Source organism: Phragmites australis, chromosome 6, assembly GCF_958298935.1.
Source record: "Phragmites australis chromosome 6, lpPhrAust1.1, whole genome shotgun sequence".
NCBI lineage: Eukaryota > Viridiplantae > Streptophyta > Magnoliopsida > Poales > Poaceae > Phragmites > Phragmites australis.
Window position 1 is genome coordinate 39,241,327 of NC_084926.1, and position 23,139 is coordinate 39,264,465.

General features: G+C 43.0%; 3 protein-coding genes and 1 pseudogene across 5 annotated transcripts; 2 read left to right on the top strand and 2 right to left on the bottom strand.

Annotated features, from left to right (window-relative positions):
* Positions 1-309: 309 nt before the first annotated feature.
* Positions 310-863, top strand: LOC133922404 (19.0 kDa class II heat shock protein-like; annotated as a pseudogene).
* Positions 864-1,063: 200 nt separating this feature from the next.
* Positions 1,064-6,714, bottom strand: LOC133922402 (25S rRNA (cytosine-C(5))-methyltransferase NSUN5). Of its 2 annotated transcripts, none has more exons than XM_062367730.1 (13): positions 6,356-6,714; positions 5,723-5,781; positions 5,496-5,543; positions 4,468-4,600; positions 3,747-3,832; positions 3,495-3,593; positions 3,348-3,401; positions 2,713-2,857; positions 2,155-2,216; positions 1,960-2,047; positions 1,752-1,835; positions 1,502-1,663; positions 1,064-1,417 (listed from the first exon to the last, which is right to left on the bottom strand). In XM_062367730.1, exons 1-13 carry the CDS (start codon positions 6,615-6,617, stop codon positions 1,203-1,205), a joined length of 1,497 nt encoding a protein of 498 aa, XP_062223714.1. In that variant the 5' UTR covers positions 6,618-6,714; the 3' UTR covers positions 1,064-1,202. The 2 variants fall into 2 exon arrangements, with proteins under 2 accessions (XP_062223714.1, XP_062223713.1); XM_062367729.1 differs by having other exon boundaries at positions 5,496-5,546.
* Positions 6,715-7,898: 1,184 nt separating this feature from the next.
* LOC133922406 (serine/threonine-protein phosphatase PP2A-3 catalytic subunit-like) lies at positions 7,899-12,377 on the top strand. 2 transcript variants are annotated; one of them, XM_062367733.1, is made up of 6 exons: positions 7,899-8,378; positions 9,100-9,214; positions 9,996-10,104; positions 10,192-10,269; positions 11,179-11,370; positions 11,914-12,377. In XM_062367733.1, exons 1-6 carry the CDS (start codon positions 8,126-8,128, stop codon positions 12,085-12,087), a joined length of 921 nt encoding a protein of 306 aa, XP_062223717.1. In that variant the 5' UTR covers positions 7,899-8,125; the 3' UTR covers positions 12,088-12,377. The 2 variants fall into 2 exon arrangements, with proteins under 2 accessions (XP_062223717.1, XP_062223718.1); XM_062367734.1 differs by lacking the exon at positions 10,192-10,269.
* Positions 12,378-12,916: 539 nt separating this feature from the next.
* On the bottom strand, positions 12,917-17,959 carry LOC133922405 (protein CLP1 homolog). Its single transcript, XM_062367731.1, has 10 exons — positions 17,592-17,959; positions 17,409-17,477; positions 17,196-17,297; positions 16,394-16,635; positions 16,140-16,278; positions 15,984-16,040; positions 14,560-14,694; positions 14,048-14,283; positions 13,305-13,349; positions 12,917-13,234 (listed from the first exon to the last, which is right to left on the bottom strand). The coding sequence occupies exons 1-10, from the start codon at positions 17,781-17,783 to the stop codon at positions 13,147-13,149; spliced, it is 1,305 nt and encodes a 434-aa protein (XP_062223715.1). The 5' UTR covers positions 17,784-17,959; the 3' UTR covers positions 12,917-13,146.
* Between the last annotated feature and the right edge of the window lie 5,180 nt (positions 17,960-23,139).

The following is a 23,139-nucleotide window of genomic DNA, read 5'->3' on the forward strand; positions in this document are numbered from 1 at the left end:
TCACCGTTCATCCTTATTTATATAGGGAGGGAAGGTAAGGGTGTGGAGAGTGATCGGAAGTGTGTGGGGAAGGTGGTGAGTTGGCGGGAGATGGTGAAGGTTCTGGAGGTGACTTTCTGTTTTTCTAATCAGCCGATTCTTTAGATAGCAAATTCTTAGAAAAATCAATTTATCAGAAAAACTACTTAGAAAAATTGCCCTAAACACGATATCATTGTTGATCTCGTGTAAAGAACCGTGTGAAGAACCTGAAGTATTTTGTTGCTTTCTACCTGTCCAACCTATCGTCGCATCTGAATGATCTCAGCAATGGAGTTCTCGTTCGACGGCTGCGGCGACCCGCTGTTCTCGGCGTTAGTGCAGTAGCTGATGGATCTCCCCAACGAGCTGGAGCGGCAAATGAACGCGCGCCGACGCGCGCGTACGTGCGCGACCGCAGGGCGATGGCTAACACGCCCATGGACGTCAAGGAGCTACCCTCCGGCGAGATCGTCCTCGCCATCGACATGCCCGAGGTCAGCCCCGCCGACGTCAAGGTCCAGGTCGAGGAGGGCAATGTGCTCACCATCAGCGGCGAGCGCAAGCGCCCTGCCGAGGACGCCGCCAACGGCAAGCAGCAGGCTCACGGCAGAGGCGCTGACGGCGAGAAGCAGGGCGTGAAGTACCTGAGGATGGAGAGGAGGATGGGCAAGTTCATGAGGCGGTTCCCGCTGCCAGAGAACGCCGACCTGGACAGTGTCCGCACAGAGTACAAGGACGGCGTGCTCACCGTCCCCGTCGACAAGAAGCCACCGCCCGAGCCCAGGAAGCCGCGTTTCGTCCAGGTCAAGGTCGGTGGCTGCGGCAAGCAGCAGGGCAAGTAAGTCGACGACGGATCCTTGATCGATGCACGCCACATCAGCTCAGGATTATGAGCAAATAATAACAGGCTGTGATACTTTGATGTCTGTGTTCTGCTTGGTAGTAGTGAATTAGTGTATCCTAGAATAAGAATGTTGTAATAGCATGTACTCGAGTATTCCAGCTTGTATCTCTGGGACTGAATCTAAATGGATATGTGACATGGAGAATGCAACATGGCCAATGTTGTCGTTTGTTTCATAGTGAAAAAATGTATCCAGTTGATAAGCTCGACAGATTCTTCCACTTCCGCTACCAAAAAAAACAAGGATAAGTAAAAAGTACAAGAAAGTCTTTCTCCACTAGAGACGCCCGGTAGGGCAGAGGATCATCCTGGACAATCTCAAGGAGCTTAACGCCCTGAGCCTGTTACCCCTTCTATGAAATTGTTTTCTTCTCAATCCTACTGCATCATCTTCACTAGGGCTTACAAGACCGCCTACTGCTTTTCTCACGAACAATGCAATGAAGAAGCCTTCCATGTCGTCCTCAGGATCCGTCCGCAGCAAATGTTCAGCTGCAAATGAGGGAATCCATGGTGATGCAACATTTCGATTTTCACAGGAATTTATGTTAAATTGTTTGGATGTATATAACATACATCCTTCAAAAACGGGAAGGCCACGGCGGCGCCATTGAGGGAACGGAGTCGCAAGCTCGAATCCGAGTGATGTAGCTAAGGGCAGGATGGAGTTCACGACATCCTCGTTCTCAGCCTGGTGGATGGAACATGTGCTGTAGACAACTCTTTCCACTGAGGGAACTGCAAAGATGGAGGGACGGCTTCAGTTTATGCAAAAGCTGCCCACTGATATGCAGCCATTGGACAGACACACTGAGTAGGGACTTACATAATAGAGCATGTGTGAGAGCTTTCCTCTGAAAAGCGGACAGTTTCTGTATCCTCCAACTTGTACTAGCATCATCCTGGTGATCTGCAGAACAAGGTTTCATTCAGTGCTAAATTATCTAATATAACCTTGATAAAATGGTGGTCTCTCTTTGAAATTGATTACTGTCGCATGTTGCAGGACTGCTGCCATAAAAGCCTTTGGTTACCTCTAGAATGTGAAGGAAGCAAGTAGTCAAGTCTCTCTGTAGAGATTCCAGAACCAGAGCAAGAGGGGTCCAATAGAATAGCACGGACCTGCAGCGAAATAAGGGATAATTGTTCCGCATGATGAAGGAAAAGCTACCATATCTGTGTCCAGAGAGGTTTATAAGTTATCAATAGAAGTGGAGGGGTCTACGAACCTCAGCATATGATGGATCGTTGCTATCTATATCCAAAAAGTCACCAGTGACTGTTTGAATATCTATAACAATAAGTTAAGAAATGTTGTTGATGTATCATATGTCATGAATATTGTAAGACAATGGATAATGTATGGCAAAGGAGTACAATTTAGATAAGTCGTACATTTGGGAAACAAGAGTAAAGAACACATACCATCGAATGATGATCAAATAACTAGTCAATACATGTGAAGGTTTAGCTCCATTGATTATAGATTTTATTCTCACTTATTTTCAAGAAGAATTAACAACACAAGTCTGAGAGAGACAAACTGTAGACGATCAACTTTAGTAGCATTTCTGGAAAGTCTTCCAGAATAAGTTGTACCAAAATAAAAAGGTCCAACATTTCACAGATATTTACTAAGGGTAGAAATTATGCAAAATTTCAGAGATAACTTTGTGCTTTGTATTAAAGGTTCAAGCAGTAGACAGATATTTTAGTAAGGAGACGAGGATGCCAGGATGGTTTATCAGTAAAAGCTATGCTAAAAGAAAATATAATTGCAAGGTTACTATTTGCTCCAGATCTTCTGACAGTATGTTGTAATGTCTTGGCCCTCTCTTTGTTAAGTTCGCAAGCTATAATACTCCCCTCTCCATTCATGAGTGCAGCAAGGTGGACTGTTTTGTTCCCTGGAGCCGCACATGCATCAATAACCTAAGTTTAATGTTCAACTGGAAATCAATAACTTGAAATTCTATAATAAATAAAAGGTTATACAACCAGAGTGATATTTTTCAACTGGTACATCAGAATGTTTACAGCATCCACAACAGGCATCAAAGAAGGAAACCCACAGATAAGCATATACATTTCATTTGTTAAATAAAAATAATATAAATCATTGAATTAAAATATGTCAGTACTATTGTATCTTATCCGTACCTGAATAACCATAACTTTTTGGTTCTATGAAGATGCATAGATAGGATTTTAGGAAGTATTTTTGCAGACTTATCTGATACGAGAAACCATTTGCAAAGTTATGTACAAAAACATATGCCTAATCAAGACTACATTATTTTGTAAATTCCAAACCATCAGGTCAGATGGTAATATAAATAAAAGAAACATTTCTCTTGGCTGGAAATGATTGCAAAACAATAGTAAATACCAATAAATTTTAGTCCAGATGTAATACACTGACCTTCCAGCCTGGCTTAGGGCATAATGCGACTGCTACCATACAACTAGCTTTCCCCTGTAAAAAGCGGTCCAAACAAAATAACAATTAATCAATTAATATTAATCATGTGTCCTTTCAAAAGTAAATGCAAAAGAATTGCAAGGTCACCTGCAAAAACACTTTTCCATCTGTGACCAATGGATGGTTATGCAAATCAGTTCCAGGTGGGAGTACCAACATGTCTGGAACTATATCATCTTTATCAACCTATTCAATGCCGAGTAACTTAGCCATGTCTCACTAAGAATGGTAGAGCTCAAAATAAAGTCACAGTTGCAGCAGTAGCATCATCATAAAACATCAAACTGGACTGATGTTTGATTAATAAGCTTGCTTAACATTAAAAGATAGATGAAGTACCATGTGTATTTTGTTCAATTCTTCAATGACAGACTCTGTAGTAGTCTTGAGAGTGTTAACACGAAGAGACCTGGGCTTTGGTTTGACTGAAGAAAAAGAGAATAACGAGCAGCATGGCATGCATATAAATTCCTTAGTAGCATATACTTTAAGTTTACTAATGACTGTATATCATTGATATCTGGATAGAAATCAAGCAAAAGCACAGAAGCAATTGTGACATAACCTTTCACCAAACATGGTCACGATCCTAATAGTGACAACCAAATTGGTTTGCCAGGTATGAAAACAACTGCTGTTTATTAATTATTATCGGAAGGACATTTCTTGAAAATAGAATCGACAATTCACCAAGAGCCAACTAGAATTTGTCAATTATTATAACAAGACAATTGTGTCAAACATATAGAAATGAACTCAGAAGCTAGCATAGAGTGAACAGTAGTATTGAGTAATGGCACATGGAAATGAACTCAGATGGTCCTCTGCACATGAGACACTAAGTTCACAGTTGTAACCATATTATAATTACGCAGTGTAGATAAATATTTACTTTAAGCTAGCATTTTTTCTGAAACACTATAAACTTTGAATAATCAAATGAATGCATCTGATTCTGAATGGTCAAGATCATTATTAGATCAGGGAAGAATTTAAAAGTACTCATATTACAGGGGTAGTGAAAGATAGGCTACAATGCAGCAAATCAGATAGAGGGTACCTGCTGTTTTCTCGCTTAACAAATCTTCAACACAGCTGACTTTCCTTCTGGCACAAACTTTATCAAGAGCAGTCCTCAGAGAATCTTTATGTAGCATAATTAACTGCTCAGCTGACCCAGAAACTGTGATTCCCTAGAAATGTAATTTATTGTCAGATTTTCTTTAATAAGAATTAGGAAGAGGAGGAGGAATAACTGATGAAGTTGAATGACATGTTGAACTGGTGTTTAAACATCAGAGCGATGTACAGGAGTATTGGTAAGATGGGTACTTAATCAAACCCACAACTCAAAGTATAAACATTTATAGAAACAAGATTTGAACTTAACAATTTAAGGGTTAGATAAAGACATAAAGTAAGGGTCCGTTTGATAGAGCTCCTCCTGATCTAAATTCTACGGGGGAAATGATTTTCTGAGGAAAATGATTCTGTGGTTAAAAGTGATTCTCTAGGGTATACTCTATGAAGGAAGTGAATTAGAGGAAGCTGGTTTTTTCAACTCCCAACATCTAGTTCATTTTAGGAAACCACTCCCAAGGAATCACTCTGGGAGTAAAAAACATCAGAGCGATGTACAGGAGTATTGGTAAGATGGGTACTTAATCAAACCCACAACTCAAAGTATAAACATTTATAGAAACAAGATTTGAACTTAACAATTTAAGGGTTAGATAAAGACATAAAGTAAGGGTCCGTTTGATAGAGCTCCTCCTGATCTAAATTCTACGGGGGAAATGATTTTCTGAGGAAAATGATTCTATGATTAAAAGTGATTCTCTAGGGTATACTCTATGAAGGAAGTGAATTAGAGGAAGCTGGTTTTTTCAACTCCCAACATCTAGTTCATTTTAGGAAACCACTCCCAAGGAATCACTCTGGGAGTAAAAAACTATAAACTACCATTTGGCAGAGCTCCCACTGATTCTACTTTGGGAGCTAGTCTGAGAGCTATGCCAAACATACCCTAAATGCACACAAACTGTTCAACTAAAATTGTCAATTCAAAAGTCTAAGTAACTGACAAACCTGACCAAAGAGAATGTCATAAGCAGTCACATAAACCAATTCCACTTGCTTCTGCAGTAAAAAGGAAAAACATAGTTAACTTGTGAATTGCTACCTGCAGGTATTATAGATTGCTAGGCATTTCTAAATTAGAAAGCCAGCATGACATGTTGTCAACAACACTGATACAAATAGCGTACAGCAAAAGGAATTCAATTCCATCACAACACTAGATGTAGTTGGCTGACCTTCCATTTGCTATTGAGTACTGCACATGATGTTAAAACCTCCTTAAGAATTGGAAGATCTGACAAAAAGGAACAAAGAAACATGTGGGGAGACGTTAACACAATAAAACACAAATTATGCGTCGAAGCGCAATAGAACACAAAGTTGTCATTTGCTCAATTCAAGCAGCATGGAATATTGTTTTATCTCCTAGTCCTCGGCCACCTCCATTCAGATGGACTAACATGGCACTCTCCCAACTAGACCAAGCAACTCTAGTATGTGGCTGCATAAGCATGATAAATCTGACTTCTTCCACGGACAATGACTAGAGCAAAGAGAATTAAGTGTCAGCAGTGAAAGTTATTCAATGTTAAAAGCTATTTCTCTTACATTGTGACATACAAGTGCGGCCTATATAAGATATGATATCCACATAGGTGCATCTACATTTCATGTTTCGACTGCCACGATACTATGGCTACAACTCCTCACTGCAGACAACCCACCCAACCATCACAACACAAGTAACACCGACACATCCGCCTCATCCCATCGGACAGCCGCGTGGGACTGCGTCAACAGGGCACTGCACTGGCATTCCGTCGAACACCTTGCGCGCGTGCAGGGGAGCTTGGGGGGCGCTTACTTACACTTGAGAGTCTGACAGACGAGAGCGAAGGTGGCGCGCTTGTTGCGGACCGTGGGGGAGTAGACGAGGGATTTGATGGAGCCCGCGGCGCGCCTGGCAGCGTCCCCGTGGAGCACGCGCCGGAGCACCGCGGCCGCCTCGCGCCGCGCGAAGAACGCGGCGCGCTCCGCCGCGTCCCGGCTCGCCATCCGGCGCGGGGGCGGCCGGTTCACTCCGGTCGCCGCGGAACCGCGGCTGCGATTCTTAGGCTGCGGCGGCGGCATGGCTGATGGCACCCGGCCGTCTTCGGAGTTGCGAGGGTTTTTTGTGCGCGCTGCCACGCTGAATTTTAGCGAGCACCCCGCAAAAGCCCAAACCCCTGCCCAAAGGGGTTTTCCGTTGCTGCTCTTTTTACGGATTTCATTTTATGTATCCTCTCCAAAACTATAGAATTGTAAAAAAAACAAAGTTTGGGTATTACAAAGCCTTGTATTTTTAAGGCTAAAGAATATGAGCTCAATTTTAAAGAAATACTATAAACTATTTGGATGTGTAAGAGTTACGCATTAGTAGTTAGATACATGTGTCATACTGTTAAATTAACCATAACTCGATAGCACGAAAAGAACTATCTTAACGTTTCATGATATTTGAAGAAATAATTTGTGACAATATTCTAGTTTTTTAAATAAATTAGTACGAATAATTCTTGCAAAAATATTAATACTCACAATTCAAATCAAAAGTTGCTTTGTGCTCAACGTGACAACCAACTTTTTATTACAGATATGTAAATCCAAAATTCTTTAAGAGGTGATGGTGTGGATTTCTAAGGCGGTGCATCGACCTATCAAAACACCAACACATAAACTAAAGTGAAGAAAATAAAAGGATTAGAGATAACTATTTGATTAGAGTGTAATTCTAAATAAGAGGTACTAATACTTTCCAAGGGAAAAAAAGAGATAACATTGTTGTTTGAAACAAATAAAATTTTAACCACACTCGAATATGAGTCGTATATTTCTACAATGTTTTATGTGTTTTCTTATCATCTCATTTCAACTACCTTAAGTATGTTTAGTTCTTTTATAGGCAATTTGCATTTTTTTTGTTTTTTCCAAGCTACACTCCATGGAGACTGAGGCTCTCTTTTTCCCTTTTTCTAAATCTAGGAGAGAATATGCTTATTCGTGATAATAGAGTTCTCGTCAAATTAAAGGGGTGTGAACACACTTATATGAATTCAGGTAACACCTACAAGGGATAAAAATAAAGGAAACTGAGATCATCGTCACCAGCTCTACTTTATTATTTAGCAAACTATTAATTTATCACACTCATAACATCATCTTCTATCGTATATAAGAGTTTCTTTATAACTACATAATATTATACTACTAAAACTCAAGATAACATCATTTTTTATAAATAAAATATCGCAAGACAACCAATTTATGAAACTGACTAACCCATACTTTTTTTATTTTTTTCTCATAAAAAACTCCATAAGTAGCGCATATCGGCCCTTTTTAAACGCTGCCATGACATAGGCCCCCCCACACACAGGTCTACCTTGACCAGCACTTTGCCCTAGCTAATTACATTTCCACCCCTCCAAAACCACCAAATTGCACAGCGGCCCAGACCAACCTAGTAGCTCTGCACACCTGGAACGTTCCCCCAAACCCCAGCCCCGACCTGACCGCCGGCGAGCTCGCCCGCCGGAGAAGGAGGTCACCGCCCCCACCTCTAGCGCAGGCGGGAGCGGGAGCGGGAGCGGGCGGTGGAGATGCCGTCGCACGGGGATCTGGACCGGCAGATCGCGCTGCTGCGCGAGTGCAAGTACCTCCCGGAGCCGGAGGTGAAGGCGCTCTGCGAGCAGGCCAAGGCCATCCTCACGGAGGAGTGGAACGTTCAGCCGGTCCGCTGCCCCGTCACCGTCTGCGGGGACATCCACGGCCAGTTCTACGACCTCATCGAGCTCTTCCGCATTGGCGGCGACGCGCCCGACACCAACTACCTCTTCATGGGCGACTACGTCGGTGCGTACGCGTCCCCGCTTTTTCTTTCTCGCGGCTCCCTGCTCCCGCTTTCATCTTCCTGGTGCCACGCGCGCGCCGTGGGATTGGTGCGGGAGAAGTTGAGGTTTTCGAACCCTACGGAGGATTTGAGCGGTTTGTTGGTTCTGTTGCGGCCGGATTGTTGGAAGAATTCACTGTCTGGAAATTAGGGGACGTCTTTGCCGGTTGCCTGGTTATGTAGGCTAGTGGTATTCTTTTGGTGCGATTTGTGGAGGCCAATGCCCTGCGGTAGTCATGTGTCAAGTTTGGGCCTAGTCTATGAGGATCTTGTCGGTGTCCTGGCCTTCTCGCTCCTATGAGAATTGAGAAGCTTTATGAGCTCTTGTGACAATCAAGAAAACAAGAATTTTCATTTATTGACATTTGGATTTGGGGCTGACAATTTCACAAGAAATGTGAGTGTGCTTCAGGAGTGGGTGTCCGCGATATGTTGGTCTGTTGCTTCTGTGCTGATCTTTATTTAGAAAGATGCAAAAATGTTGCACCATTCTCTTGGCACTTAGATATGGTGATGCCATAGGCCATGTTGTTTATTATAACATGTAGAAGGAAAACCCTATCATTTCTTTTCTTTTTTGAGCTGCGTGGATGGATAATCTAACGGCTTCTTTCATTTCCATCTATAGTCTCTGTAGCATCATTGTCATGTTTGTTAAATTGATTCTATTGCTCTTCACTGCAGATCGGGGCTACTATTCAGTAGAAACAGTTTCACTATTAGTGGCTTTGAAAGTCCAGTACAGAGATAGAATTACAATACTTCGAGGAAATCATGAAAGCAGACAAATCACTCAAGTGTGAGTTATGTATTCTTGATTTGGACTTTATTCTGGAACTCCTAATTTTTTGTTCCCACTTTGATCGTTGAGTACTTATAGGGCTACAAGCGTTCAAGATGGATTTTTTTCTGGCATGCTTAATCACATATTGTTGCCTCATTCCTCAGTTAACTTTCTAGAATGTTGAATCTGGAAATGGATTATTCCACAGCAAACACATGTTTCTAGTGCATAATGCTTCAACGATGCTTGCCTTGCGATTGGAACTCTATTTAGTTCATAACATTTCACAATGGTAAGCCCCATGAATCTTAACTGTTTTGGCTAAGTTATTAGGGCAAGAGCTTGTTTATGAATGTGTCATCTTTATGCTGGACCATGGCAGCAAATTTGTATTGATTTAGTGTGCTAAACCATAATGCTTTTGTTGTGTTTACACGCTTGGCATTGTCAACCAGTTGTTTAGATAAAAACGTCCAGCTAAGATATGTGATCGACTTATTGCCATGATTTTTTTGCCCTATTAACACATTGCAGTAATTTTCTTAACGGTCTCATTATGTCGTTCCTTAATCTTTCATGGAATTTAGCATTTTACTGATGTGGTACTTTTCTAATTCTGTGCAATATCCGAGTTGAAATGAACTTATTTCACATGGAACATGCAAAAAACGAAGTACTCTTCAGTTGCAAGAACATGCTAGACTTGCACACTTTGCTGCTTTCACGAGCTATTCTGCAAACTGTACATCTGTAGTGCAACAACATAGTTTTCTTGACATTGACTGCTTTGTTACAGGTATGGCTTCTATGACGAATGCTTAAGAAAATATGGAAATGCAAATGTGTGGAAGTACTTTACAGACTTGTTTGATTATTTGCCTCTCACAGCTCTTATAGAAAATCAGGTTTGTAATTCAAATGATTATGGTTGGGTTGACACTACTATAGCTTACTGAATGTATGCCTGACGTATGAGAAACATCCATTTGTAGGTCTTCTGCCTTCACGGTGGTCTCTCTCCATCATTGGATACATTAGATAATATTCGTTCTCTTGATCGCATACAAGAGGTAGGCAAGAGTGTACCACTTTCTTCATGAGCTAGTGTCTCTTTTCCGTTACCAGTATCATCAGATTGTAACTTGTGGATGTCTTGTTTGCTGGAGATAGTTTTGTGATTGACTGTTGGCTATGCACAGATATAGCATATCCGGTGCATAGTGCATAGTATATCATACTTTAAAATCCTAAACATTGGGCTGTAACTCTGATAAACTATTCTCTTGGTAGGGCTCTTATCTTTGTGTTGCTTAAACCGGTATTAGTTCAGGTCCTTCAATACAACCCTTTTGTATTGGTTTCTAATACTTTCTTTGATTTATCATGTGGATGCCACTCTTGAGCTTGCGCGCAATGCATTTCTATGTAGCATATCCGGAATGCTATCTTGTATATACTGACTACTGTTTCGGTGATCTTCATTCACAATTTGATTGAGGGCATGGTTAAATTGATAATTATCATTTGTTCCACTGCTTGCTCTTTTGATAGTTAAGCTTGTAAAGCGAGTCATTGGTGCATATTTTACTTTGAGGATGAAATCATTCTTCATTCATGGCAGGATTTTTTCTTTTGAATTTGTGGATATGCTCATGGAAAGTTTTAGTTTTGACTGAACTTTTTAAAAAAGTGGCTCTGATTTTTTAGTACTTTGACTGCACGGTGTTTTTGGTAGAGCACTATTTCTCTTTTGAGGCCTGAAAGGCTGAAACACTACAGTTTGTTATGTGGATAACTAGTAATAGTTACGCAGATAGCTTTTTGCCTGAATTTCTAGGGTGTGCTCATGAAGGCTAGGGAATGATGCCTGTTGGGCCTTGAATTCATAGCTTCTTAATTTTTATTCCTAACTTCCAAATTCAAAACTGCTTGTTTTTTCATCCTCGGCTAACAAACATATTCTGTAAAAATGCACGCAGGTTCCTCATGAAGGACCTATGTGTGATCTTTTGTGGTCCGACCCAGATGACCGATGTGGGTGGGGAATTTCACCTAGGGGAGCAGCTTACACATTTGGGCAAGATATTGCACAACAATTCAACCATACAAATGGTCTCTCTCTCATTTCAAGGGCCCATCAACTTGTAATGGAAGGATTTAACTGGTGCCAGGTGGGTCATCAGAGCGCTGTACTCCATTTTCGAATTATTTACCTGCTCACAATTAACTAATAATATTGGATTCCTCTTTAAAATGTCTTATGAAAAGTATGAATATAGTCATTCCATGATAGCTGCTGGAGTTTCTAGCTATCAACTTACAATTACAATTGTTAACTATTGGGGGCATTGGATGATATTTTATTAACAGATGCTATTCGATTCTTTTCTCATAGAACTTGTCCCTTACAAATATCTAAGAAAACTGTCATGGCCCAAGCCCATTAGGTTGTGCGGCAAGGAGCAACATGCACCTTCTTACGCTTTATTGTCTTCTATTATAAACTGATTAGGGTTTACATTTTCCTCAACATAACTATGGCTTTGTTGTAAGCATGGTCGTAGCACCCTTGTGGTTATTGACGTCAGTGTCACAGTTATGACTGCAAATTGCTGATTCAAGGATCCTCTGGTGTGCTGGCCTTTGAATGTAGTTTTTCCAGATATTATCCTATAGGAAGCTTGAATAATTACTGTTATGATACTACCATGCAGGATAAGAATGTTGTCACAGTCTTCAGTGCGCCAAACTACTGTTACCGCTGTGGCAACATGGCTGCAATTCTTGAAATCGGGGAAAACATGGACCAGAATTTCCTCCAATTTGACCCGTCACCTAGGCAAATTGAGCCGGACACAACTCGCAAGACTCCAGACTACTTTTTGTAATTGTGGTGGTGACTTTTTTAACTTAACGGTGTTGATGCTCCTCTCTTCCACAGCGCCAGGGTCTGTAGATCTTCTGTCCTTATTTACGGGTTCCATGAGCCCGAGCTGTATGTCTCCCAATTCTTTTGTTTGGAGATTTTGTTGCTGCTTCACGACCTGTATACTAGATGCTAAAAGTTAAATGCCAGTAGATTTTTCTTCTTTTGTTCTTCAACTTTATATGTTTGTACACAGAGTGAAGGGAAATTGCAGTAGGATCGCCCTTGTTATGTTTTCTTTTTCGGCTAAAACTTGTGCTACCAGAATCATCTGCATGGCTGAATAAATTCTGTCCAGATGGGAGGTGCTTTTGGTTTGGGTTTGCAGCATCCCCATATCATGTGCCCTCCTGCCGTATGATGTTGGTCGGCTGTCTTCTATTGTGTTTGGCATTCTACGGAGGGTGGCAAGTACGGTTACAAATATCGTCGGTAACTACTCGTTTATCACGGTTATTGAAGGATTCAATTTGTACCATTTTTATAAACTAAGCGGTTACTGACCAAACTTAAATTTAAAATTAAAAAAAATAAAAATTTGATAAAATTCAATAAGTTTTTATCAAATTCTACCAAATTACTATAAGGTTACCATCGGAAACCGGTAACTATTTACAAAACGGTAACTAAAATTCTGGTGAAAAATATAGTTTTCTTGGTTGTTTTTTAAAGTCATGTCTGGTTTTAGTCAAGATTATTCAGTATGTACAGATGGCACAAATTCTTGAGCCGGTCCACGAAGTCAGTTTCAATATTAGTTTGACGGGCTGTATTGCAGTACTTGAGACGAGTGACGGAACATGGGCCATAACATTTTACACGCAGGAAATTTGTATCGAAAGCATAACACGCATACTCGCAGTCAGGACAAGAAATTCAAGCACAGCAAAACATACTAGCGAACCAGATGTTTGCCGTACACTTAGTTCCAGCGTTACAACATGTCTTGGCTTTACAACATGCCTTTCTACCGGTCTGGGCAAACTGCCCGTCTAAACTACAATCTTCAAGCTTGAACTAATCAGGCTTCGTACCATGTCAGCGAGCTCGCGATCAACAGCCTGCTTGGCAAGTCCCCCGGGCAAGGTGCAATGTACGTAAGTTTCTTCCTGAAATGAAGAATGTTACAGGTGAACACAGAATCTAAACCCAGAGAATGATGCTAGCTTATTGGTATACCTTTGGATGTCAACATCTGTGACATGAATAAATCCGGCAACATTGCTGCAACGAATTGTAATTTAGGTGTTAGCAAATGATGTCACGAAAGGTAAATGCAACTTGCCCGGTTCTTAGAAAAGCTGTAAATTCTGCATGTCTTAGAAAAGGACGACTTTTTAAAGAAATTTCTAATGGATGAATCAAACAGTAATCTGGCAAGGGGGGCACAGCAACACAAGGAAATATGCCGCACTAAAAGAACCATATTCCTCCTTACTACCATGACAACTAAAACTATTCCTACAGAAATATTTATCGCCAGTTGAAAAATGGAAAGTTTGTTGCAAGATATAAACTAAATCAGAAGACTTTGGCTTAATCTTGTAACACAAGCAAGGTGGAATAGGTGCCAGGAACTTATGGGTTATGCTAGGCCAGCCATAACTGTGCATATCTTGATGCAAAAGATGTACAAACAAGAAGTGGCTCACAAAAGCTGCTGGTGCATATGGTGAATAATAATAGATCAGTTTAAAGAAAAGTAAACTAAATCGAGCATCTAAAATGTGATAGAACAACTACCAGCAACAAACTCCAAGGCTCAAATACTATGCATTTTCATTTTCCGAAGGCTGATGTATCAAATATACTATATAAACATTGTAGCTTTTATGGTATACCTCTAGTTTGCGCCTCTTTTGCGTTAACCCTAACTTATTGGCCCTAGCCTGTAAGATAAGTGAGCAATGGGTATGATATACCTAGAAATTATTTCATCAGGTTCCTTAGCATAAGAAATTCCAAGCACTGTATGGATCATATCCGTGCTGATGTTGACAGCAACAAGCCGAGTAGGATCTGCCACAGGCTCTGCACCGATAGGCAATGCTGAGCGGGGAGCTTGATGACCACCACCAATTCTGTACACTGAGACATCACTGAAATTGACAACGTTTGAGTGCGGTGCCAGATCATTTGCAATCCCATAAAAGTATTCCTGCAAGAGCGCATTAGGACTTAGGTTTGACAATTCAGAAGATAACTTATAGTTGAGCCAGTGAATAGTTGCCCCACAAAGGTTGAAAGGATAACATTAGAAAATTATGCAAAGAAAGGAAAGAGGCTAAGAGAGTGACAGTAGACAACAATGCAGGTATATTCAAGGTTTCATCAATAAAATTTCACATTAAATACCAAACAAAGCCTAGTAGTTTGTAAACCAAAGTTTGATGGCATAGTTGGGAACGTTCTATCTCAAGAAAATAAAACTTACCTTGATTCGGAAGCTTCTAGTCTTCTGGCGGTATTTTGAATTTCTGAGGACAACACCCTCTGATTTATGAAGTTTTACAACATCAATGTTGGGCTTGCTTTGTACTGCATCTTTTAACATCTTCCAGAGTTTCTCCTGCAAGAGATAGATCAGATAATCCGCACAAGCTGCTTCACTGTTGTATGATTTCACATTTACCTATGACTCCACATGTCAAGACAAAATGACTACCAGTACAACTCCGTAGAGCAATTTTTGGACAATATTAAATCACATTTAATGCATTACCATTACTGTATGCCAAAATGAGAAATCCTACAAGCTGATGTAATACTTGATTCATTTGTTAGTGACATCTGCTATACTGTATTGGTTTTGCACTTATATGAAGATTTTTCCGAATCTTTCTGAATGTCAGTTGGTGCAGACTGTGAGCATTCTTTTGACTATCTTATCTAGAATTAGGAATGTCACTATATATTTTTTTTCATTTGGCAGCTGAGGTTTCTTTTTATGTCCTAGAACCTTTTTTTTTTTGGTTGAATAGAAATATGTCAATTACCTTCAGTCTGTGCGACTGATGCATCAATGAAGCATACTAAGGGCAAGTACATTGGTAAATCCGAGCCATCTCATAGGTCGTCTCATGCAATGCCACGTAGGATTTTAGATGATGTTGAGGAGAGAGAGGGAGGTAAGAGAAAGATGTCGTTTTGTGAAGCAACAGTCTCATAAGCTAAAATTTAGGACTATGAGACTACTCCCCCACCATTGTACGAGTTGTCATTGCCATGCAACTCACAATGTTCATTTGTTCCATACACAAATTAAGGGGTTGTGGAATTACTATGAGACAACTGAAAAGACAACTCATTGCAGGGATTGTTTGTTAAATCGTCTCAAGATTACGTGTCAATGCATGAGGCAGCCTATAAGACGGCACCAATGTACTTGCCCTAATGGAGATGATCCGTTTATAAGAAAACATGCCACCAGGGAGAACGGTACAGTGTCTGTTTTATTTCTACTTGAGATCAACTGCTCCTTACTGCTGCCATATTCCTAGTCTATTATCCAAGGTGTCTCTAATTGCCCTAAAAGTAAATATCATCTTCTTACTCAATGGAATTTCAATTCTTTTATGAATGATTTTATAGGAAACATATATTTTTCTTTTATAAAAGGATTAACAAAATACCTTTATAATAGCATAGTACAATAACGAAATGCTTGGCTGCCTAGGACGTTTAGCAACATTTTACTTAGCTATAAATTGAACAGGTAACATTATCATCAAAACGAATATAGAGTACGTTTGCGCGGTTGTCAGTGAGTGTGAATTGCGAAACACAGCATACGCTTTCTGAAATAACACTATGTAGTATCTAGTAATATTCATATGAACAAAGGAATGCAGCACTTGCCTGTCCCAGTACCAGCACTACATTAGCCTTGAAGGTTTCAATTGCGTTAAGAAGTAACTGCAGAGCACATAAAGGAATTACAACTTATTGCATATAATATTAGCCACCAGCATGCATATCGACAATTGCTATAGTTATTTGAAATCAAGTACTTACCTCGTACCCAAGGCCTTCAACCCACCCCATGGTATTGATAACCATTCCAGCTGCCCTAGATTCAGCATTGCCAGAGAACTGTTTCTCCAACGTTTTAGCTAGCTCCTTCATAAGAACTTTGTAAACATCCGCATTAATACTGTTGGCAACAAGCAACAGTTGAGGTGCCAAAATAGTAGAAGAAAGAACAGTCTTATATACACAAAGCACTGAGCAGTGAGTAAGAATTGCCAAAGAATAAACTGGAAAGTTACCTTGGATTTGGGTGGCCGTAGAAGTATACCAGTGGCATCTCCAAGGAAATCCCATCAACTATATCTATAGGTTTCTCAATTGGTGTAGCAGAAATACATCCAGGTATCGTTATAGACCCCTGGCCGATATCTAAATCCACGTATGTAGGCTTCCAGCCCAGTTTGGCAGCCCAGCTAAGGAGCATTTTGCAGAGAGTACTTTTTCCAGAATCCGTTGGCCCCACAACAATCACTCTAGGTCCCTAAGTCACATAGAGTAAGAAATATCAGTGATTTAGTCCAGGGAAATGAAGATAAATATAAGTACAAAGGTACCATACCAAGAACAACGGTTTGTTATGTTTCTGTAAAACAAATCATGTACATGTCAATCTATGATAATGTTCTGGGGCACTCGTCACCTTTGTTAGGGTTGAATTGCAATTTGTTCATACAGAATTGTATCGAACTATATCGCGATCTGTTATCATCCACACAGAATTAAATATAACTATGTCGCGGTCTGTTTTCCGAACATCATGTAAGAATCACATAGGACAATAATACATATGTTCTTGAACATTAATACAAAATTACAGATGGGGTTATGCCAAGCTTCATGTAGTTTTACACTCACTCTCCATCTCTAGGAGTGTGAAATCCCCAAGCCACACAGCGCAACAAAAATTGCAAAACTAACAAGCTGACTAACTAATTGTTTTATATGATACAACTTTGCATCTCCTACAGATCTTCAACTATGCAACAATCCTACCATTATATGATCATGAGACGCCAGATGAAATGAAACGGGAGCACTCACCTGCGAGGCCTCCAGGTCACCCCCCTGCGCTGCGGCAGCCCTCGCCCTTGCCCTCCGCGCGTCAAGAATGGCATGCGTGTTGACGTAAATCACCATTGGTGTCTACAACCCACAACACAGAATCATCCCACACAAATCACATCCAGGAACCTCAACACCCTAAATTTACACAGAAATAATGATAAGAAAAGGAAAACGAGCCCTAACGCTCACCTCGTCGGACGTGTACTCGCTCTCGCTGACCCCGTCCAGCTCCACCGTCGCGCCGTGCCACGTGAAAATCTAATCCGAAGAGCAGAAAAGGCGAGTCAGCACTGACTCGCAATGGTGGCAGAAGCAGGATGAGCCAGGTGGGTGTCTTCCGTGGGGAGGGGGAATGGTGGGCGGCGCGCTTACGGCGATCTTGGAGCGCGGAGGGACGGGGACCCAGCCCTCAGGAGGCAGCTCGGTGCCGAAGATCTCCGCCGTGCCGGCGATGAGACGCACGCGGAGGGGCGCATCGGGTAGCACCTCAACGCGGAGCTCGCTCTGCGGCGCAAGCTTGTACTGCCGCGCCGACTGCGGAGCCGCGGCTGCAGCGGCGGCCATGGTGGGGATTCGGCGAGGGTTTGGGGCGTGCGGGAGAGAACGAAGAGACGGGATGTGACCGTGTAAAATGTAAACGAGGATTTTAGCCTAGTTTTTTGTTCGGTGTTTTAGTTCTGTTTCTTTAAAAGAGAAGGGTGATGGGAGGATCTTTATAAGTTAGGGACTAACTAATAACTGTATATTATAACGAAAATATAAAAAATGAATATGTTATCATCAAGTATAAATTCAATATATGAAAATATGAATATGACATGAAAGCACTGACGAACGAATACGTTAGAAACGATACCGTAATTTGGTTTCAGATGGAATAAAACAAGAGGAAACGATTATTCGTTAATTTTTCTCATAATTTTTTTATTTATTTATATTAATGAAATATGTTTCATATCCGTAGCCGATAACGAGATAGGAAACTGAAAAACGATGGTGGAGAATAAAAGTGAATAAATTATTTAAATTTTAAGAATTTTTATTAGACAGAGGAGAGTAAAGGAAAAGGTAATACGAGAATTAACTAGTATTTTATATAATAGAGATATGCAATATATTATGACCCAAAACATCTTCATATTCGAATTAGTTTGATTTGGATTCCAAAATTTTATAAAAACGTGCAGATCTCATCATTCAACTTTCCTGATATTTGATTTGAAACTTGAACTACGGACCCACTGGTACATAGTGTTGAACATAGATTTGAAACTTGAACGACGCACAACCCGGCCCACAACCTCGCAACTGGGCTTTTTCTTCCTTTTCAGCCCATGAACGTTATTCGACCCAGTTTGAATGTTTCCTGATAACGGCCCACGCAAGTTATATGCTTTGACATGGGCTTTCGGTTCTTAGGCCGATACAACTGAAATTCATTTTCTTTAATATTTTTAATTTTCTTTTTGCTGTTTTGTCACTTCAAACTATACCACAGGTGCTAAACTAATATCACATGAACAATTAAAATTATACAATACGAGAAAATCAGAGTATATAAGGGAATCTACTAAAAAATGTGCCATGGAACATTTTAAAAATTCAAGGAACAATTGAATTTTAATATCAGAACAGTACACTTTTGTTGCTGGAACAATCTCAAATATACCACGGAACAATGGACATTCCCTACTAGAACAATAAAAAAATTACCATGAAATAATGAATTTTCATTATTGGAACAATCCAAAACATACCGCGGAACAGATCAAGAATGCTAGAACAATCCAATACCATACAAATAAATTTTTTTGAAAGAAACAATTAAAAAGGAGATTGGAAAAATTAAATAGATTATCATAAAATATAATTTACGAACTAAGTAACAATCCAATAATAAAAATATTAAAATAAAATGAGGAAATAATAAGAAAAAATACATACAATCAGAAAAAAGAAAAAGAAAAAGAAAAAGAAGGAAACAAAACTGGGCTGACACAGTGGCGCATCCAAACATGCTACTTGGTATGAGCATGCATGCTACCTGGCCTTAAAATGCACAAGTTGTTCTGCAGTGCCTTAAAAATGCACATGGGCCTTTCTCTTCGAACCTGACAAAAATCAACAATAGAAAAATGTTCAAAAGCTACTACTACAAAGCTGTTTTGAGAGACAGGTAAAATATAAAGCAAAACCAGCACAAGGCTTATCTCCTGAAGCAAAACCATGCTTCAGAAGACAAAAGGCACTTCTGGTATTTACATCAGCTTAATATATTGTTTTTTTTTTTGGAGATAGTATCAGAAGGCACTTCTGGTATTTCAACAAAGTAATCAAATCGTTAGGTAACTGCTAGAGAACAAATCAGAGATATATCCATGTTTGTTTCAGTTCACATATATACAAGGTAGCAAACCTCAACAAATTAGTTACTGACTGGTTGTTGATATAGAGAAATCAGAGAGGAAGTGCAAGACATACTTGAGGAAAATACAAAGCATTGTAAGTGCATGTTCTTCATAAGTCATAAGAAGAAGCAAAGAAAAATTAAAAGAAGCATGGATATATCCATTCCAGGAATTCTCGTGTTAACTGAAGAAAAGAACTACAGATCATTGTTTGGTAGAGCGCGTTGTATATCTGCCAGGTTAAAAGTAACTCACATCTGTGTTATGAATCAAGTTATAATGAGCAAATTCCTCTAACAAAATTGAAAACTAAAAGCCTACAACTGATACATTCTTCAGCTCAGACAGAAGGTTATAACTAATACAAAAGAACTAAATCAAACTAAATTATATGTCCAATCTTCAAAGTACTGCCAAATCCTAAGCAAGACAGAAGGCGGCAGCACCAGCGGTGATATGTGGTATACCTGAAGTTGAACTATTGGCGTTGACAGAAGGTAGCTGCGGCGGCGTTGCTAGAAGCAAGCAGCCCAAGCCCAAGTGCTTCTCCGGTGGCCTAGAGCTAGAACAACCTTCTTTGGTAGGCGGCATCGGCAGCTCGTTGGGCGTCGGAGGCTTCGTGGCACAGGATGGCTAGACGAGCCGAGAAGCCAAGACGGTGAGGGTGGGCTGACGGCGTTCCTCAGGCGTCAGCGGTTCTGTGGTGCAGGACGGCTAGACGAGCCGAGGAGGTGAGACAGCGAGGGCGGGCCAACGGCGTCGATGTGTCATGGGGGTAACTGGGCAGGATGGATTGGCACAGGGCAACGCGATCCGGTTCCGCAGCCGCATGTGGTGATCCGCAGACGAGTGATGTCAAGGGCAGGTTGACAGATCGGTGGGGGCGGGTGGGAGGGTGAGGCGAGGCTTGTGGTGTCGTGGCCTGTGGGGGCAGCAGGAATACTAGACGGGAGTGGTGGCGGCAGAGGTCTGGGTGAATGGTGATGGACTTTGGTGTCTCAGCCGAGCCACCGAGGACTTGTGGGTTTGACTAGGGTTGGCTTGCCTCAGGATGAGTGGGTAATGGCGAGTTGTGGACCACTGTGTTGGGCCTATTCGAACTCCAAAATAGGATAAAAACGGGGTTTCTCGAATAAAAATAGGATCCTGAGAAAATGGGCAGATGAGACCTCACCCATTTTCGGCCCTGTTCCCAAATGTCATTGTTAGCATGTGCTATTATGGGCCGGCCACATGGGCCTTGGCGCCCAAGCCTGGCGGCTGGGCTGCCTCAGGGTTTTATGGTAGTTGATCATAGATTAGGCAAGGGTCTCGGTGATTGGGTGTATTCTATAAACCCATCTATAAACCCTAGACGATTCTTGCCTATATAATGTACACCCCTGTACTTCTATCAATCAATCTACTATTTCCCTGAGCCATATTCGCTTTCATGGTATCACGAGTCCGGGTTTCCCCTCGGATTCATCTTCCGCTGCCCTAGCACACCGGCCTCTTGCCGTGCTGCGCCTGCGCGCCGGCTTCCTGCCGTGCTGCGTCTCCCACCTCTCCTCCCCTGCGCACCGGCATTCCTGCCGTGCTGTGCTAATGGCCGGCTCCCAGCCGACCTCTCCCACCGCTGCCGCTGCAGCTACTGCCGCCGCCGCCGCGGCCACACAAGAGGAGGCGAACGCCGCCGTGGCCGCCGCGCAGCGCCTCACCAAGGATCGGCAGGCCGAGCGCGACGCCGCCCTGGCGCGCGCCCTCCAGGCTGAGCAGGAGGCCGAGGCCGCCGCCAAGACCCGCGACGCCGCCCTGGCACGCGCCGCCAAGGAGAGGGCGGCCGCCGTCGCCCCTCCGGAGTCCTCCGGATCCGCCCTGGGTCCCCACGCCGCCCCGGCCGACCTCCATGCTGCCATGATCCTTCACGAAGCCGCCGCACTTCTGAACTTGCATGCCCAGGCGGTCGCCGTCCACAACATCCGAAGTCTCGTCCCTATCGTCCTCGACGTCGACTCCGGTAATTTCAATCGCTGGCGTGATCAGTTTATGTTGACCCTCGGCAAGTTCTCCCTCCAGGATCATGTCCACCTCCCCTCACCGACCCCTGCCTCCCCGGACTGGGCCCGGATGAACTGCGTGGTCAAGTCCTAGATTCTCGGCACCCTCACCGACGACCTCGCCGAAGTCATCTCCTCCCAGGGCTCCACCGCTAGGGATGCCTGGCTCGCCGTCGAGTCTCAGTTCCTCGGCAACCGGGAGGCGCGCGCCATCCAACTTGAGACGAAGTTTCGCACCTTCGTCCAAGGCGATCTCTCCGTCACCGACTATTGCCGCCGGCTCAAGAAGATGGCGGATGATCTCGGTGCCCTCGGCGAGATAATCACCGACCGCACCCTCGTCCTCAACGTGATCCGCGGCCTCAACGAGCGCTTCGCCCACGTCGGGACGCTCCTTCGCCGCAGTCGGCCCTTCCCCTCCTTCCTGGAGGCGCGCGACGACCTCATCCTGGAGGAGCTCACTCTGGAAAACCGGCAGACCTCCCCTGCCGCTGCTCTCGCCGCCTCCACCACCAAGTCCTCGGCTAGCGCCCCTCCTCAGCAGTCCGGCGCCGGTTCCGGGGGCTCTGGCATCGGGAACGGTTCCAAGGCCGCCCACAGCCGTCGCAGCAAGCGCGGGAGCGACCAGCGCTCCACCACCGGCGCCCCACATCAGCAGGCTGGCGGCGCCCAGTCTGCGCCCGGCGCCAAAAGCGCCGCCCCTCCCGGCGCCACGTGGCCCACCTTCTACAACCCCTGGACGGGGACCATCCAGATGTGGCCTGGTCCCCGCCCTCCGCTGGCGCCAATTCCCCAGCCTCGTCCTCAGCAGCAGCAGGCCTTCATCGCGCAGCAGCCGCCTGCTGCCGCACCTACTACCGCCGAGGGGGCCGGCCAGTGGGCTGCACCAGGGTTCTACAACCCCACGGCCGGACTCCCCTCCTGGGATCAGCAGTCCCTGGCCTCTGCGTTTAGCACGGCATCGCTGAACCAGCCTCAGGCCAACGAGTGGTACTTCGACTCAGGTGCTACTTCTCACATGACCTCTACTTCCAGCACTCTTTCGCATGCCTGTTCCCCGCGGTATCCTACTCCTTCATCCATTGTTGTCGGTAATGGCTCTATAATTCCTGTCATTGCCACTGGCTCAGCTGAGTTGCCTCGCTCCCTGCTTCTTAATAATGTTCTTGTGTCCCCACAAATTATTAAGAACCTTATTTCTGTTCGCCAGTTTACTACCGATAACAACTGCTCTGTTGAGTTTGACCCCGCTGGTTGTTCTGTGAAGGATCTGCAGTCTCGGAACGAGATCGTCAGGTGCAATAGCTCCGGGCCGCTGTACCCCCTGCGTCTCCCTCCAGCACACTCCCTTGTCGCCAAGGTCGCCTCCCCTCTGTGGCATCGGCGTCTTGGTCACCCCGGTCATGAGGCTTTGTCGAAACTTGCGTCTAGTGTCTCCAGTCATATAGAGGACTGTTCAGATTTATGTCATGC